The sequence below is a fragment of the Thamnophis elegans genome, chromosome 1 (genome assembly GCF_009769535.1).
Source record: "Thamnophis elegans isolate rThaEle1 chromosome 1, rThaEle1.pri, whole genome shotgun sequence".
Lineage (NCBI taxonomy): Eukaryota > Metazoa > Chordata > Lepidosauria > Squamata > Colubridae > Thamnophis > Thamnophis elegans.
Window position 1 is genome coordinate 130,403,988 of NC_045541.1, and position 19,458 is coordinate 130,423,445.

The 19,458-nt window shown below is 35.1% G+C and overlaps 2 protein-coding genes across 2 annotated transcripts in view; one reads left to right on the forward strand and one right to left on the reverse strand.

Moving 5' to 3' along the window:
• Positions 1-4: 4 nt before the first annotated feature.
• Positions 5-17,833, forward strand: BBOF1 (basal body orientation factor 1). The gene is made up of 11 exons (XM_032231330.1): positions 5-87; positions 204-462; positions 2,458-2,523; positions 3,152-3,295; positions 4,067-4,147; positions 4,242-4,312; positions 5,294-5,438; positions 8,794-9,287; positions 11,511-11,615; positions 14,232-14,300; positions 16,194-17,833. Exons 1-11 carry the CDS (start codon positions 44-46, stop codon positions 16,300-16,302), a joined length of 1,587 nt encoding a protein of 528 aa, XP_032087221.1. The 5' UTR covers positions 5-43; the 3' UTR covers positions 16,303-17,833.
• The window catches only part of ALDH6A1 (aldehyde dehydrogenase 6 family member A1), a 17,680-nt gene continuing 15,443 nt past the window's right edge, over positions 17,222-19,458 (reverse strand). Inside the window, exons 11-12 of the mRNA XM_032231317.1 lie at positions 18,510-18,608; positions 17,222-18,316 (exon numbers count right to left, since the gene is read on the reverse strand). Of these exons, the coding sequence (XP_032087208.1) occupies positions 18,212-18,316; positions 18,510-18,608 (204 nt within the window). The 3' untranslated portion in view covers positions 17,222-18,211. The remainder of the gene's footprint in view (positions 18,317-18,509; positions 18,609-19,458) is intronic.

A 19,458-nucleotide genomic window follows, 5' to 3' on the forward strand; every position in this document is an offset into this window, starting at 1 on the left:
TTGAGAAGTAAGACAATCTCCCGAAAAGCCCACGCCTGCCGACATGGCCGGGAAAACCGCGCAAGACAAAGGCGCGAAAGGAGGGAAGTAGGTATCTTGGAAGGTGTTCTCCTAACGAAGGTGGGGGGGGGGGTGCTGCTGGCCGGGGCTAGTCGGTTAAGCCGATCCTTCACTCGCCCTGGGCGTCGCGTTACTCTTCTCAGGGGGAAGAAAGACGGCAAGAGCGGAGTAGACCCGAGGTCCTTGAAGGAGGAGTCGGAGGCCGAAAGGGCCAAAGCCGCAGCGGCGCTATGGGAGGCCAGGTTGGAGGTAACGGAGATCTCCCGCAAAGAGTACCGCGAGGCTGCTCGCCGCCTCGCCCGGGACAACGAACAGCTGGAACGGCAGCAGCGGCGGCTGGAGAAAGATACGGTCGACGTGATGTCCTTCCTCAAGAAACAAGAGGCGGAAAAGGAAGACTTGGTAGGTGTAGAACAGAACAAGAACAGAACAGAACAGAACAGAGTGGGAAGGGACCTTGGAGGTCTTCTCGTCCAACCCCCTTGCTCAGGCAGGAAATCCTATACCACCATTTCAGACAAAATGTAGAGTTGCCCTTCTTTAATCTGTCAGGCTGTGGTTCCCTGGGCAAATGTCAGTTATTGATTTCTTTAAATTGTGGATTTGGCTTTAATTTTTACTGTATTTACAGTATGCCCAATGCTTTCAATATTAAATGTAATGTATAAACATCATCATCTCAACTGCAATGCAATAATTGTGAGGTGTGCACCATTTGCACCAGAGTCACTTTCAATAGGGAGATGGGTGGCACACAAATTTAATAAATAAAATTTTCCAGGGCACAAATGCCCTGGGGAAAAAGTACAGCATTAACTACTATTAACTGCCTGGTTTGGTACAGCAACTAAACAGAACAAATACAGACTCCAATGGATAGTTAAGACTGCAGAAGGAATACAGGTAGTCTTCAACATATGACTGTAATTGAGCCCAAAATTTATGCTGCTGTGAGAAATTTGTTAAGTGAGTTTTGCCCATGTTGATTTTTCTAGCCATATTTGTTAAGTGAATCACTGCAGTTCTTAAATTAGTAACACAGTTGTTAAGTGCATCTGGTTCCCCATTGACTTTGCTTGTCAGAAAGTTGCAACATGGTTCCAGGACATTGCAACTCTCATAAATGGGAGTCAATTGCCAAGCATCTGAATTTGGATCATGTGAGCATGGGGATGCTGCAATGGTTGTAAGTGTGAAAAATGGTCAAAACTCACTTTTTTCAATGCTCTTGTAACTACAAACTGTCACTAAATGAACTGTTGTAAGTCAAGGATTACCTGCAAATGCAATTAGCCTGCTTTCCATAGAAGACTTGTGCATTGCCTGGGTCAGAAAGAGGACTAAGAAGATATCTGCAACCCTTCACATCCTGAACATAAACTGGTTCAGCTGCTTCCTTCTGAATGGTGCTACAGGGCATTGCCAGGTGCAGTCCACAATAAGTAGACACAGGGATAATTTTTCCTCAGGCCATCACTCTGCTGGATACCTAATTCTCACAGCACTGTCTAATTTCTATATGTATTTACCCAATATGATTGTCGCATTAGTAATATCCTTATCTTTCTTGTTCTATCTTTGAATTGATATTATTATGATTATCATAATTCTGTTGCTTTGCAAGTATACTGAAAGCTTCTGCACGTAGACAAATTCCAATCACATTTGGCCAAATAAACCTGTTCTGTTCTGTTCTGTCCTGTTCTATCCTATCCCTATCATTCCTATCCCTATTCCATTCTATTCTGATTAGCACAATCATGATAAAGAATAATAATTAAGAATGCCATTCCATACTCCCTGTATAGACTGTAGCTTTCTTTTGACTGTGACATTTGGAAAGCGGAATTTGATAATATATTCCACATCTGTTGTGAGTGGGTTAAAAAATTCACTATCCTATCCTATTCTTTCCTATCCCCATCCCCATCCCTATCCTATTCTATTCTGATTAACACAATCATGATAAAGGAAAATAATTACCCCTGGGTGCTTTTCCTGGTGTAAGAGATGGCAGGAAACTATCAATTAGACTTTTGCTTAAAGCTCATCTGTGATTTTAATGTAAAGATATCACAGAAAGGTCTCCATGCTAATTATTGGGTTTTCCATTGTCTTATTTTGGGGAATCATGAACTAGCTATGGGCGTACTTTTGAAAAAATGAGACCAAGGCATTTAATGGCTTGGTATGCCTTTCATTTGTTAAGAACACTTTTCTCAGTACTTATAACTTCAAAAAATCTATCTCCTGTTGCTAGAATATGGAGAATATGAACTTAAGCCAGAAGAAAGGGATTTTAATTTTTGAATCCCTTCATTCCACAGTTATTGGCTTCTGGCTATTATCAGGGGGAAATATTGACTTGTTTATCATCTTTATGTTTTTAATACTTAGATTGAGAAGTTGAAACAGCAGGTGAATGAATTGAAGCTCAGAGCAAAAGAAGAAAGCGAACAAGCGGTGAATGGACATTTCTTCTGACACTTTTGGTAACAAAGGACATTGCAGATCAGGCTTAGCATGTGTTAAGCATCAGGCATGACAGATAAATATTAAATTTATCTACATAAACTGCATAAGATTATTTTGCATTACAAATACAAAATTAATTATTTTTAAAACTCACTTTGTTACTAATTTTTAAAACATTTTTTGAAACTTATTTTGCTAGAAAAAAATGGAGAAGTAGGGTCCAAGTATGCTGATATTCTCCTTGAGATAATAAAGCCAAACCTGTGCTTTTTTGATGGACTAAATTGTTGACATCTAAGTGAGTTACTTCCAAGTAAACATACCTTGCCTCAAGAATCTAAGAAAGTTGTAATCCTCAATTCTCAGCAGTTGGTTCATACAATCTAAGGTAGAACTGTCTTGAAACTGATAAAGCCATTATTTGCGCCTATTTTGCATTTTATTTTATTAATAGGTATTTTAGTTCTTTAGCAGTAACCTTTATCTGAGGATGGATTATTTTTAATTGCTTTTAAAGATTGCACTAAAATGTAATTTTTGTTTTTCAGTACTGTTTAACTAATTTAAGATCTATGCCTAGATACTTTATTTGAGCTAAAAGATTTTAAATTTGTAGGCAGAACTATTTGCCAAACAGTTAGAAGAGTTGGAGGAGAAATTTCATGGAAAGGCTAAGGAAATTGGTCTAATTCAGATTGAACTTAAGATGATCAAAGAATTTCGCAAAAAGAAAGCGCTTTTGGAGAAAGAATTAGAAGATGTAAGTTTATTCCTTACCATTCTTATATCAATTTTTAGAAGGGCCTTATAATCTCCCCTTATTGATAGTTCTTATGATAGACAAATGTAGCTTCCAGTAGTGACATAGAGTTGTGAAATATATATCAGAACAATCTGTAAATTATAATAAGGCAGTAAAATATTACTTTGCAGAAATTCAACTCTCAAATCTGGCAGAACAGGTATTTCAACAGGTATCTTAAAGAACGATCATTTGGACAATACCTCTAGAAGAGGAAAAGTTATGTTAAAATGAGAGACAATGTTATATTTCTAAATAGTGCTTATGATATACTGGTATGCATCTATAGAGTTGCTGATCTATTGGTTTTTTTTTTTACTAAGTTAGAGATGATAGGTAAAAACTACAAATCTGAAAAACAATTGGAGAAAATCTAAATGTGAGATGTTCTAAAATGATCCAGTTCTGGAAAGCCAGTTTGGTCTAGAGGTTAAGCACCAAGCTAGAAAGAAAGAGATCCAGTTATAGTCTCACCTTAGCCATGAAAGCCATCTGGGTGACTTTGGGCTAATCACTCTTTCTTAGTCCATCTCACCTTACAGAGTTGCTGTAGTGGGGAAAATAGGAGGAGGAAGTTGTGTCAGATATACTTGAGTTATTTGTAAAAATAATAAAGGTGGGATACAAATAGATAAATGAATACAGACCTGGTCAGTTTTTCTGTGAAAGTGTTAATTGAATTGCCCTCTAAATGACTACATTATAATTAAATGCTTCTCTAAATTCTAGCTGAAAGATACCTTGGATATCACAAAAAGAGAACATCAGGAAACTATTAGTATGTTGGAGAAAAAGTTCATTGAAGAAAAGGTAGAGTACTTTTGGAATAGTAGACATATAATTTCAATATATCTAATCCCTGCAGTAATGAAAGTATACTTTATTTTGTTACTTTTTCTTTCAGCAACGGCTGGAAAGAGAAGCAGAGAAGAAGATTATAATGCTGGCTGAAAGAGCCCATCATGAAGCCATTGCGTAAGACTTAATAGATCTCTGTATTCCTAGCTTGTTAAATATGAACTATGATGATAGTGATGATGAAGAAGAAGTAGAAATATTAATGGTTCTGGGAAATCAATACATGTTTCATTCCTGGAAAAAATAGGATGCCAAGCTGAAAGTAATCCTACTGTGTTTTCCTGAAAATAAGACCTATCTTGAAAATAAGACCTAGCTTGATTTTTTTATATGTACACCTAAAATAAGCTCTTATGCCCAAAATAAGCCCTAGTTAAGATCCTGTCCACTTTGTTGCACCTGGTTGCACAGGGTGGGGTGAGGCACACAAGTAAAAATCAAGTGAGGGGATGTAGGGGTGGAACTGCTTACCTTTGGATAGCTGCAGCCATGCCTCGCACACCCCTCACCGCCTCACCTTGCTGGACCATTTCTTCTGTGGCTACTTGCCACTTCTTGTGTACATCACCCCTGCCTCTGTTTCGCTGTCAGAGGCCTTTCCTGAAGGCCTCTGATAGCTAAACAGAGGCCTGTATGAGTTGCAGCAAGAAGAAGTGGGCCAGCAGAAACCACAAGGGCTCCTGTTGGTTGGGGCTGTCGGTGCCACCACCATAAGGTTAGACAGTGGAAGACATCCCCCGAAAATAAGTCCTAGTGCCTCTTTTGGAGGCAAAAAAACCTGGGCCTTATTTTTAGGGAAATACGGTATGTCCTTAAATAGATCTATATCACTTCATGAATTTATTTTTTGTATTGTGAAATATTAAATAAAGGAGCTAAAATCCTCATGCTGATAGAATTTCTTCTGTAATGAAATATGTAAAAGACATTTCTTTTGGGCTTGGACTCAAAAACTAATCCCCACCATTGAGGATCCTCCAGAAAAGAGAGATAAATAAAGTTCCATTGTGCAGGCAGACTTTCCATTTACATGTTACCGTATTAGAATTAGCTCTGAAAATTCCATACCAATTGCTGGATCATTTTGCTCTTATTCAGGCAGTTGGATAATGCTGGACGAGCAGTTTTTACAGAGAATGTTCGTCTTCAAGAGGCTCTGGCTTATCACATGAAAGAGACAGAAGAGTTAAAAAATATCAAGGAAAAATTGGAAGAGAGCAATGCCTTCCACTTGCAGGAAAAGGTTTTATTCTTCCTTCCTTTTTTGTTCTGTGGTAAATAAGATCTGTGTGTGTGTGTTGAGATTTGGAAATGAATATGGCATTACAATACTTACTTAATCAAGGTAGCTTCAAAATAAGTTTAGATAAAGCTGTTGTTATAGATAACAGATTTAAAAGAAATGGCTGTGCTGGCTCAGGCTACAGTTCAAAGCAATCTTAATTTTGCACTTTTTTTTGTTACAGTAACAACTATATAACTCTCTGGTGCTCACAAATAGGATATGGAGACATAATGCTTCCTATGACTGTTCCCTGAAACTAGTATTCTGTGCAGCTGGTACAGGGGTGACACAGCATTAAATCCATCTTCAGTCATGCAAGTAACTTTGAGCCAATCACTGTTTCAGCTCCATATAGCGTTAAGAAAATTAAGACAGAGTGCAGTGTACACTGCCTTAAGTTCCTAAAAGAAATAGAAGATACACAATAAATATGGGGTAACACTTTATCCAATCCTATTTTGGCGCCATTCAAATTAGTGACTATCATTGTGTCTTGTGGTAATTAATTTCCTGGGTAATTACTATATGGAAATGTTAGAAAATACTTATTATCTACTCCAACTCCTTCCAGTGCAGGAATCTACTACTATAGGATCCCTGAAAAATAACTATAAAATCTCTGTAGTTCCAATGTTGAACAATTCTCAACCATTAGGGTACTATTTGTGATAAATAATCTGAATCTGCTTCTTTTGTAATGTAAACCCATTGTTTCTCGTCTTGTTTCTAGAATTTAAGTTTGACTCACCATCAAATACCTCAGGATAACTTTCATGTTTCCAAGTCTTCATGTTTTTCTTCTTAGGTTTTTCTTCCAGATCCCTTATCATCTTGCTGGTTTCCCCTAGACTCCTCCCACTCCAGGTTGTCAGTGTCCTTCATAAAATAGTTTTCCTTCCTGCATACAACTTTTTATGTATAGTCTGACCAATATATATGGAAAGTAGCAATGACTTTTCAGTATATGGAAATCATAATGAGATTGTGTAGATTATGTATCACAAATAATATTTTAATATTCTTTTGACTTTTTTTTCCACCCAAATGGCAGATACAATTTACAGAATTGTATCTTGCAAGTATCATACATTGATATATCTTGCATTTGGTATTAGCAATTGCTAATTTTTAAAAACAGCTTAATAGCTTTTATACAAGAAATCTGTTTACTTGTTTTCTAGAAGATCTAAAGACACATGTCTATTCCTTACTTTTGTCAAACAAGACCCAATTTCTGTCCTGATTTCTATCCATTATTGCATCTTGTCAAGGTCCTCTTGAAGCTTGTTATATTTGTCTGCTAAAGTGATTACAATATCCTCCCCTTTCCTCATGTCATCTACAACTCTAATAATCATATTAATCTTTTATCCAAGCCATTTATATTTATGTTGAGTGGTACAAACCCTGGAATGTAATGTATCACTTAATACTTCTATCCAGCTTGATTCAGAACCACTGACAAAAACTGCTCATCCAGATTTATCCATCCCACATTTTGCCACCTACTCCATTAGAATTTCATGGACTGTATTGCTCAGCTAAAAACAAGGAATATAATATCCATGGCATTTTTCTGGTAGATTCAACTGATCACTCTTATCAAAAAAGAGTATCAAGTACTAGAGCTTGCTGCTCTACTAAACCATGCATTGTTTTCTAAATGTTCACAAAAAATCTTTTCCAAGCTGTTGCCCAGTATCAACATCAAGTTGACCAAAATCTAATTAGTTAAGTTCTCTTTTTTCTACTTTTTGATGATATAAAGCAGGGGTCGCCAATCTTTCAGACCTCAAGGACCACTAAATTCAGAATTTTAAATCCTGTGGACCACTAATATGAATCTTTTTAAAAGATAAATAGCATTTATTGCAATATAAAAAATGCTAATATTTTTTCTGTGGACCACCAAAATTTTCTTGTGGACCACCACGTGGTGACTGCTGATATAAAAAATGTTTGCTTATCCCCAATCCTCTGGTACTATGAGTGTCCTTTGTGATATCTCAAAGATCACGGAAAGACCCTCAAGATAAATCTTCAGAATACTCAGATGTCATTGATCTGAACTTGGAGTATGAAACTCATTCAGGATAGTCAAGTGTTCAAAACTCTTTCATTCACTTTGGGTTGAGTCCATTTTTTTCACTTGTTTTGCTTAGGCCCATTGGAACAAAGTTTCCCATTGGAAAGAATACAGAAATAACATAAAAGCTGACAAACTTTAGTTCTTGTAGGACTAGAAGGGACCTTAGAGGTCTTCTAGTTTAATCCCCTACCCAAGACAGGAATCCTTATACCATCTCATGGAAATGATTGTCCATTTTTTCCCCTGAAAACCTCCTGAGATGCAGCATCCACAACTCTGTGAGGCAAACTGTTCCATTCTTAACAGTTGTTATTGTCAAGAAATTCTTCCTTATTTCTACCTTGGATCTTACACAATGAACTTCCACCCATTCCTTCTTGTCTTATCCTCAGAACTATGAAGAATGAATTAATGCCCCTCTTCCAGTGGCAGCTCTTAAAGTATTGGAAAACTGGTATCATGAGCATATAATATGTATCTCATAAGCATATCATATTGCATTATATAATATATCATATCATATTATGGTATATGAGCCAATATAGTTTAGTGATTAAAACACCAGCCAGGAGACCAAAAGTTCTAGTTTGATCAGAAAACTTACATTTACAAATAGAATAGAATAGAATAGAATAGAATAACAGAGTTGGAAGGGACCTTGAAGGTCTTCTAGGTCCAACTCCTTGCTTAGGCAGGAGATCTTGCTAAGATTTCTCTAGGCTTATTGAAACAGGCTGTCATGAAATCTAGCTCTAATTTCCATTATGTGCTATGTGAAATACTTTATTTCAAACCTCATTCCAATCAAGTTCATTAGATGATACCTGATTTTGGTATTTTCAGAGAGCTGGTATAAAACTCCCAGTTTGAGAAACTGACATTTTTTCCCCTGGCATATATGATTTTTATACATTCAAATATATCCCTTCTCAGTCATAATTTTTACAAGTACTTTGACATTATTTCAATGAACAATCACTCTTTTAATTACAGTTTGGTTAGGAGGGAAACTACAGTCAATGTGTTCCAAAGAATAAATATCTACTAATGTCACATCCCTATCTGGAAGATACAGCATTGATAGAAGACACATTCTTCAAATACATGAAACAGGATCAGCAATAATACATTCATGACCAATTCCTATTTGCCATTTTGATAATTAAAAAAATCTATTAATGTTTACCAATAATTTTCTGTCTTCCTTGTTCCTTGTTTTTTAAGGAAACCAAAGACCTTATGATTAAGGAGAAGATTCTACAAATTACTCAGCAGAAAACACTAATCCAGGAGCTTCAAAACAAGGTTAAAAAACTAGAAGAAGCAGTTAATTATATGGCTGCAGAATTTAAAATAGAAATAAAAAAAACAGAAGAGAAGGCTTTGGTACAGAATCAAGCAGCTTGGACAGAAATTGAAAAGCTGGAGCAGCTGCTGAAAATGAAAGAAAGAGAAATGAGTAGAGTGAAGAAATTAGCCAGGAACATCTTGAATGAAAGGACAGAAGTGGAGAAATTCTTCTTAGATGCTCTGGAGCAAGTCAAACAAGAGATTATAAGCAGCAGGAAGTGTTACAAGCAGGTGGCCCAAGTCGCCTATCAAAGGAAAATGATGGCAGCATTTGCAGGGAAAGAGGAATACCCCAAAATCAGAACATTTAATGACAGTGCATATAGCACAAATAGTGTGCAAATGGACCTTTTGGAAGCAGAGAAATGGTACATGTGGTGGAAGTCTTCGTTTCTGGTCACTTTCACTATTAGAAATAGAAGTTGAAAGGAAGTTCCTTTGGAATAAAATAACTTGGTTTGGAATATTTTGGGATAGGAAAAAGAAATAATTTCATGTTCAGTAGTATATGTTATAATGACTAATGCTGAAAAAGCAAAACATAATTAAAAAGAAGAATCCTGAATTAAAAAAAAAGATAATCCTATTCCTTTAATTTCCATCTATCTATAATTTATCATTATTTCCATTATCTCCATTAGAAAATAAAAAAGCTAAGTTTTCTTTACTTCTATAAACTCAAAAGTCAACTCCTTAAATATACCATTAGCATTAAAATTCAAACAATATTTTAGAAGGAAGAAGGAACCAGAAAAATATTTTGTCAGGTATACTATCCAACTCAAGACTTATGTGGTTTTTCCTCATCATATTCCACTCTATATAAGGTTATGTGACCAGATTTGATTTGCAGGGATAGATTTGTAACTATTTAATGTAAGATTTAGAATTAGATATTAGATAACCATTTGTCTGAAGTGGTGTAGGGTTTCATGCCTAAGCAGGGAGTTGGACTAGAAGACCTTCAAGGTCCCTTCCAACTCTGTTATTCTATATGAGGTTTTGATCTCTGGAAATTGAATATTCAAATTATACTTTCAGACTTCTGGGTACTCATATAAGAGACACAGTGAATGCCATTTTTCTATTATGTATTTTTTCTACAATTTTATCATTTTTAAGATATAGTGGCAGTTCTGATCCAATGAAATATCTCATCAGTTTTCAAAGGATGAAGTATGCTAGTTTTGTTTTTGCTCCAACATCGTTGTATAAAGTACATTTTTTTAAATTTCTCTTAAGAAAAAAATATTGAAAGTGTTTGAAAATCTTGAGTAGGTGAAATTTAAATATGTTTAGTTAAATGCTTCCTGCAAATACTTATTTTTTCTATCCTACAAAATCATGTACTCACAGAATGGAACACTGTGCCTTAAAATTGATCTTTGGCTTTTCATTTCCTAGATTACCAAGGTTAATTCTTTACATTTGTTTTTAGATAGTACTACTGTCCAGGATTGCATAATTATGCACTTAAACTTTTTTTCAGAAGTTTAATATTTTAAATATTAAAAGGGGGTAGATGTGCAAAATTCATCACAAATTAAATCCTTATTAAAGTTATGTTATCCCAAGTGAAAAACCTTGTGATCGAATAACCATCCTAGGATCACTAACAATGTCAAAAAGAATACAATAGTCCTCATTTAGCAATTTCTCTGGACAGCAATCATTTGTAGTTTACAACAGTGGAAAAAATAACTTTGCAACTAGTTCTCACATGTATGATCTTTGCAGGTCTGTAAAGCAAAGAAAAGCTGAAGGAAGACTGTAAGCACTAGTTGTAGTTTTATTTAGTGACTGCTTAATGACCAAGATGCCAGTCCCAGATGTAGTCACTAAATGAAGACTATTTATATGGATATACCTCTGTTTGTAGTAAGTGCTACTTGTTTAGGTAATGCCACTGAAGTAGTAGATTCTGGGGTGGCCTACCTTTAGATCTGCCATTAATTTATCAATGTCTTTAAAAACATTCTAGAGAAGTCTCTAGAAGGTACTGCTTGAAAATGTGTCCATTAAGACTACATTGTCTTGACTACCCTGCTATCCTGTATCTCGAAAGACATAAGAAAGTAAGAGAAACATGAGAAGGAAAAATACTACAAGTCACATTGTGGTAGTTGTTGTTAGATATAATTTACTTTAAAAAATTCATTGTAAGTTAATCTTTCTACATAGCTTTTATCTTTTAGGATATAAAGATGTAAGAAACTAGCAATATTAATAAATTCCTTAGATAAAATCCATGTAGGTGTTGATTGCCGGTTGGTAATTAATTTTTAGTGGAGCCAGCTAGATTGATTTTATCCACTGATTTGTTCTATATAATTTGAAATACAGGCAGAGTACATAGCAACAGAAACTGAAAGCTTTTTATTCATATACCTGAGCTCTTCCTAATAGTCTGCCTGTATTATCACCCTCTCCAAGTTGAGTAACTTTTGAGGTGAAGAGGATGTATTAGCTTTCACAAGACCTTTTGGAGACCATATAAATAGATGTATGAATAGGGTCATGCCATAAACATTAATATAACTGCAGAATTATACTGATGAGCTGTGATTCATGAGATTTTTTTTTGTGTGTAGGACAAATATTCAGAAGGGGAAGGTGGACATTTCTGAACTGACCTGGGAGCAGAAGGAAAGAGTATTGAGGTTACTGTTTGCAAAAATGAATGGCTTAAAACACCGGTAAAGTCCTATTTATTAAATTATCTAGAATGTTAAGGATTCATCCAAGTTATAGTTTATTTCCTAGCTATTTAGCTTAAAATATGACTACACATAGACATTTTCATCTGTATATTTCTTATCCACTGCTATGTGAATTGCTAGAAAATAAGCATCAGAAAAATACATGGTTGCTTGTGAGTCAGATGTGCTTTTATATTTAGAAATAAATGTTTCAAAGCTGAGAGACTATAAGTTATAGATGTAATTTTAAATCATAGCAAACTATATACAGTACTGAATTAGTGGATCTTACAGACAGTTGTAAAAGAGAAATCTATTATAATTAACATTACTACCAACAGTGAGATTATAGAGTATCAGTATCATTGAGTGATTGGTTCACATTTTGAATTAGTCCATGGTTGGTTTAACATTTATTATGTCACAAACAATTGCTAAAGAAGAGTGGGTGGAGCTGTATAACAAGTTAATTCGGTATATGGTTTCTTTGATCTTATCTTAACATCTCTATGAACCCAACTATAGTAGTAGTTACATAACAAAAATGAAGAGGAAATAAGAGAGACAGGGTTACTAATGAAAAGGCTTGTTTTTGTTAATTGCTATGGAATTAACACCAGGAATCTTGTTTATTTATGAACAATTAATGTTTAGTTATTGATTAAAATTATATCCTGTACATCACATTGAGGATATATAGGCTTTTAAAAATATCATGCATTGCCTCAACTTTGCCTGGACTATTTTTATATTTGCAAATACGGATTGGTTTTATAAAATATAGATTATAAAAGACAATTAATTGGCAAAGTTTTAAAAATCTGAATCATAAAGAATCCATGCAAAACATTGCAATTACAATTTACATATACAATTTTGGTATGTTATTGTTTCCCATTACATGTATGCAGGCCCAAAAAGATCTAAAAAAATGACATTAGATTCTTGAAATACGTGGTTTTAGGAGTTCTTAAAAAATGCTTTCCTGAGCTACTGTACTTCATAGGGATTTCTAAACAGAGACTGATTCTGATTTGTTGAGGGCTGAAGCTATGGCCATACTCCTATAGAGTATTAGAACTGGCAGAGCCTTTTTGCAGAATTATAGCAATTGCAAACTTACGTCTTTTTTGTCTAATAACATCTAAATACTTTCAAAATGCAAGCTTTTGCCAGAAATTAATTTTTATCTTTGTTTCCATGCTATGAAGCAGAGCCAATCTGGTGGGAAAATATGGCTGCAAACACGAGATTCAGATTTCAATACTTCTTTATTACTAGATTTATAATTCTGTCATTTTTTTCAGGCACTTAAGGCAGTATAGCACACTTCTTATATTTCCCCATATCAATCAAGCTTATGAGATGAGTTGGACTAAGAGAAGTGATTGGCCCAAAGAGGCCCATTCAGCTTCCATTTGAACATGGATTTCCCTGGTCCTAATCCATGTGTTTAAACTGGAAGTGGTGGTTTTATCACTGTTGTCTTAATGAAATTTGCCTGCCATTTGCATATCATGTTAATCGAAAGTGTACAGAGAATTATTTAGTCTCAATAAATGGATGAAGTAATGAAAGACAATTGGGAATGGGTCATTCAGAAAGTTACCTACCTATTGAATAATTAGGTAACAACTTGAGCTATTATTTATATTGATCGTGGCACATTACAATCTAGAATGAACATAGCTCTTCTAGTAGAGATCAGGGACATGTTTGCTATTTTGTGAGAGATGGAAAGAAGACACTTTTATCATATTGACTCTACCATTTCTTTGCAGATTATAAAATATTTGATTATTGTTTACCAAATCGGTGATAGAAGTTTCAAAACAAAATCTTGAAACTGAAAAAAATACATCAATATTATTTACCATATTTTTTCGGAGTACAAGATGCACCTTTTCCCCCCAAAAAAGAGGGTGAAAATCTGGGTGCATCTTATACACTGAATACAGCATTTTTGGCTTCCCGAAACCACACCCGTGCAGCCCATTTTTTGCAAAAATGGACGGTGCAGAGGGTTTGGGAGGCCTGCAAAGTAGTCCTGGGGCTGGGGAGGGCAAAAACAAGCAAGCAATGGGCCCATTTTTCACAAAAATGGGACTGTTTTTGCCCTCCCAAGCTCCTAGTAGCACTCCACAGGCCTTTCAAACTCTCTGCAATACCCCCTTTTTTTGGAAAAAACAGGCCTGTTCTTGGGGAAAATGGGGGCGTTTTTTGCCCTCCCCAACCCCCAGGAGCACTCTATAGGCCTTCTATACCCTCTGCATGCCCAATTTTTGGCCTTCCAAACCCCTTCCCCACATCACATTTTTGCCCTCCCTGGACCCCAGGAGCACTTTGCAGGCCTCAAACTCTCTGCATGCTCTTTTCACAAAAAACGGAGCGTGCAGAGGGTTTGGGCGGCCTGCAGAGTGCTCCTAGGGACAAAACCTTTTTTTTTAAAAAAAAATACCTCTTCAAAATCTTGGTGCATATTATACTCCAGTGCGTCTTATAGTCCAAAAAATACAGTACTTTCATTCAACTTGCAACAAGGGTTATAGTATGTAAATAAATAATAATTTAGGCCTCATTAACTCACCATTTATTCTGTAATTTGTTTCATAGGAAACATAGCCACGTTTTGGTTCCAGTAACACCAAGCAATTTTAATTTTGCAGAAACAAAAGCATCTGAGTAAGAGATTACATCTGTTTATTAATTTAAATTATTAATTTTCTAATACTTTACATACTGAATGAATATTGCCTCCAAAGGGATGAGTTTTTTGGTTTTGTTGTGTCTAACTATGGTTTATTGTTTATTTGTAAAGTTGGACATATGCAAGTAATACCTTTTCAGGGCAGTGTGCATTGTGGATGTTTTTTTCTCCCAACACAAGCTTTTATCTAACTAATTTAAACATTTTATTACTACTTTAGATAGTACTTGTGTGAGAATTACCTCTGTGCACATCTGGTTGTTAAATGTAATTATTTATGATGATTATTTATATTTCAATTTTCAAGATAACTAATGTACTTTCTACAAAACATAATATAGACCCTAGAAATCAGAGGTGAAATGCAACCGGGTTGGGCTGGTTTGCCCGAACCAGTAGTAAAGATGCCACCTGTCTGCCTGAACCAGTAGTAAAAAAAATGCTACTGGTTCGGGCAAACCAGTTTTTCCAACAATAAACTGTGCCACATGATTTATATTAGTTAGAAAGCAGGATTTCCTGCTTTCTAGCTAATATAAATCATGTGGCAGAGCGGATTCCCTCCTTTGCTGTTCGCTTACCTTTTCAGGCGCGCTCGGTAGCAAGCTCCGCCCACCACCATCATTTTGATGCTCTGTGCATACGCGGAAGGTCCTGCATGTATGTAAATTGCTACCGAATTCATATAGCAAATTGCTATGTGAGTGCGTGCTCATATTGCTACCGAAACAGTAGCAAAGGTAAGTGGATTTCACCCCTGCTAGAAATGTTGGCAGAAGTATGAAGTATTCAGTTTGTTAATAGATGTATGAGGAGAAAAGCTCAGTGAAGGACTATTTTGATGCATGTATTAAAACAATCTGCTTTTACTCTGCATAGAAGCACTTCAGTTCTTCTTTGTATTGGATGCCCCAAAGTAATAGATGCACACACATAATCTGTTAAAGATAATATACATTTGGGTGGCTAATCAAAATAGAGAAAGCACACAAAGCATGAAGAGCATCTGCAATTCTTAAGATTCCTTGATAACATTTTCACTCTGGACACAGGAGTATGGGGAACTGACAATGGGGGAGCTGCTAATATTCTGGCTGCCACCCAATTGTTTTTCCTAATTTATTATCCCAATGTATTTGGGATTTATTATAATTTATTATCCCAATTTATTAAATTACATTAAATTATAATTAAAGATTCCCACTTTTGAATTCATCCTCTTTTACTTCCCACACTCCCTTGTTGTGGGATCTAACTTTGGATGGAGACCAAAATTTCTTTCCAACACTTAGTTGTTCAAAAGGAACTATTATTTCCTTACTACTTAGGAAATAAAAAGAGAAGATAAATAAAGTCTGGACATTTCCTTGGCCTTAAGAATGTGCACAATACTTCTAGGATCTAGTTGCTTTTTTGTTGAACAGAGGAGCTATTGTGGCAGGCACTAATGATGAGAAAGAAATGCTAAATTTTAGTGAACAGGGAAAATTCCTGAATAACAGTACTATGGATTATTATTAAGAGAATACATTGGCACTAAATATGGTGAATAGGTATAGTAATTGAAATTGTCTTTACCCTTTTTTTTTTATTCTCTGGTATTGTTTATACTTGCAGTTGTGTAGCAGTAATAATTACTTTGGAGTTTAGGTATCAGTTCATTATGATTCTTTCTCTAAAATCAAGTTTCTTAAAGAGCTACTCCTAAGGGGTAATTTGAATAAATGGAGTTACAACCCGAGAATATTTTGTTCCAAGAATAAAAATGTAGCTGTATTCCTGATGACATTTGAAATCTTAAGGCTAAGATACAGAGGACAACCGAATATATATCACTCCTGATTTTTTTTCCTGTTTAACTTTTTCAGAGATGATGCCGTTCCTGTCTATGCTTTCATCACTCAGCAGGCACCATTATCTGAATCATCTCATAAATCATCACCCCTCCCAGATATTCAGCTTATACCACCTGAGTAGATTAGCATGGATGCTAATCACAAACTCACTGAAATTATAATTATTCTTTTCTTAACATTTAACCACCTCAGAAGTGTAAGGTTACTCATGCTGTAGCAATGAAATCACTGTTTTTGTGTGTTATAATCTGGCTTTACATCAGGTCATCTTGAAAGATAACATAATTGCTTCTTTAAAGAAATAATTGATGGCTTTCTTCAAAAAGTAGACACACATTAATTCATTATCTTAAGAAGTTATTTGAAGGGTTGTGTATTCTTGAATAAAATTGATTAAAATATATTCACAAGTATTTTAAAAGCATTTTTTGTGAAAAAGTAATAAGGATTCTGGTAAGGAAATATCTCTGAAAGGAGTGTCCAGTGGGTCTGGGGTTGTCTAATATGAGATACAGATGAACAATTTTTTTTTCAGGTTTATATACTGAATCTTTCTCTCACATATGAATATCAGGAGATAAAATACCAGTGGCAGAGTCTGGCAATTTTGATTTTTCTTAAAGACATCTTTTATTTTCATCTAAGCCTTTTACTTGCTTTCAATATTTTCAACCAGCATGGCCAACGATTACCACTGATTAATCCAAAACATTTACAAACCCACTGATCATTGTCCCTGAACAAAGGCATGATTTAGCATCATGTTCAAATAAAAACCAGTGTTTACAGTTTGATTTTGTATTAGAAGGATTTCTACTATTAGATTACTAGTTTGAAGAAAACCAAAAGACTTCTGAATTTAGTAGCATTTATTCATGATTAACATCAATATGCAACTTTCAAGCATATGGATGAATAACCTCTTCAGGTAATAGTGATCAGTTTTTAAGCACCTGTTAGGTACAAAAGCTAATTTGATTAGACAATAGAAAGCAATAGCATATTTTTCAAATTTACGGAAAGATCTTCTGATTTTTTTAAAAAAAACTCCATGTGAAGACCATATGTAGCCCAAAATAGCATCACTATTATCATCCTCTATCTTTACATTTGAATTAAATGTATCACTCATAGCTAATCAGTACATACTATATTGCTGAACAACCCAGAGATCTCAAGATCAATAATATGTATACTTGTATATAAAATCACAAACGTCTTTGTAACTAGTGCTAGAATCTACCCTTCTCCACATATATTTGACTTAATGAAAAATATCACAATCAGATTAAGGCAATATTGATAGAATATATTGCCTCTATAAAAAATACGTTGCTTTCTTATGCCATTTGTTCAGCACTACTAAAACCAAAGCTCAAACACACATCTAGTTCCAAATATATTCAGTGCATAAATAGTATGTAGGCACATTCATGTATAAAATTAAAATTCATTGATTTTATATGGCTAAAGGGAACTAAAATTCTAGTGAAGTTAAGGCTTCACTGCTTCTCGACAAGGCCATGCTCTCAAAACAGCTCTATGAAATGTTCTCCTGAATTTGCCTCTCCCGAAATTTACTTGCCCCATCTTAGTATGAGATACAATGATTCTAGCATATGCAGGGTTTCTTGCAAAAAATAAATCTTAAAAGCAATAGGACATACCACCCATAAATAGAGTGATAGCAACTATTGTAATAAATGGTTCCCAGAAAAACTAATTCTGTAGAAAGAGCTTAAATTTTCAACACTATCTCATGAATAGGAACAAAACCAGATGAAGCAGATACTGCTTTGGCCTGATTACTCACCATAGAGTATGTTTTCTTCTACAGAGAAAAAAGATATCCCATATATAGATAGAAATTAAATCTTGTATTAGAAGGCTCTATTCAACTGATTGGAAAGGATGATCCTGAAATGAAGACATATCTATATTTCCAGGGCAAGAATGACAACTCAAGAATAGCCTGCACCATCCCAGATGAAAAATACTTTTAACAACTCCAGCAAGCATGTCAGTTGGCTTTAGTTCCCCATGGTTGGCATAACTACCGCAGGTTTGGTAACAGTGGCATCTTCCTCTTTCCATTGGGAAATAACTGTCTTCAGTTGTGTATAGAATTGCACCCCCTGAAAGAAACAGAATACTAAGGTATAGAATTTATGTAGCTTATGATGCAAAATCACTGCAATTTAAGAAAAAAAAACTTGAGATAAGCCCCTGGAAGTTCGCTATGAAATACAACAAGTTACTAAGCAAATTCCTCCAACATTCCATTTCACAGACACAATAACAAATATTTTTTTAAAAAATAGCAGTTACCTGTTTTCCATAGAAATTGGTATCCCCCCTGAAAGATCCACGAGAGCCAGTGAAGGAGAACATTGGCAAAGGCACCGGAATAGGAACATTCACACCAACCTAAATCAAAATCACATTAACAATACTGTAATAGAGGACAGATAGCAATCGGCACAGCATGCTAAAAGAATGAGTGCATGATCAGGATGCCCTCCATTCAAATCCATACTCTCATGTAGCAGAATTCTCTCTCCTAGAACAATTTTTGAGCAATAAGATCTTTTGCAAACTCATAATCAAGCAATACATGACTTCTTTTGTATAGATAGGTAATTATTGGAATGACATTAAGAGAAGGTGGAAATTTTAGCCTTTGTCCCCTGCTATAATCCTAATGAAAAATACTCTAAATCTTTAGACTGAGAAAGTTAAGTAAGCCAAATCAATCTAAGAGAATTTAAAATTGCAAGGATCTTTCCCTGCCTGTCAAGCTTGTACTGTTATGACAAAAAGCAGTCGGACAAGAGAATAACGCTTTTCAGTCATTTTCCACTCACTGATTCTTATGGAAGATAAGTCAATTTTGATAGCATCATAAGAGATATCCTTTCTTCCTATTTTGTGATATATGCTGACATAGTTCTGACAATTCAAAGAACATGTGTCCATAGGATCTTCTATAGATTTTTAAAATTTTCAATAGGGTGGACCTCTGTCTTTCAAAACAGAAATTAACAATTCTCTGGTGCACAATGTTCCCACTAAAAAAATGTAGTCTAAATCCCTCTCCAGGTCATTTCAGTTCTAGCAAGTGCTGTCAACTCAAGTGCTTTTCACTTCAAAATATGTTCTTTTTAATGCAAAAAAATATATATTTCACATCATTTAATTGGCTCTCAGTTCATCATCAATAAATGGCAAATAGCTACATTAGAGAGAAAAACTGCAGTGCAGTATTAGTGACGGGACT

What these genes read in the sequence shown, in the direction of transcription:
- BBOF1 (XM_032231330.1), top strand. Translation starts at nt 44, where the DNA reads ATGGCCGGGAAAACCGCGCAAGACAAAGGCGCGAAAGGAGGGAA. An exon ending in AAAAGTTCATTGAAGAAAAG is followed by an intron (nt 4,148 to 4,241) that starts GTAGAGTACTTT and finishes TTTTTCTTTCAG; the next exon opens with CAACGGCTGGAAAGAGAAGC. An exon ending in CCTTCCACTTGCAGGAAAAG is followed by an intron (nt 5,439 to 8,793) that starts GTTTTATTCTTC and finishes TTGTTTTTTAAG; the next exon opens with GAAACCAAAGACCTTATGAT.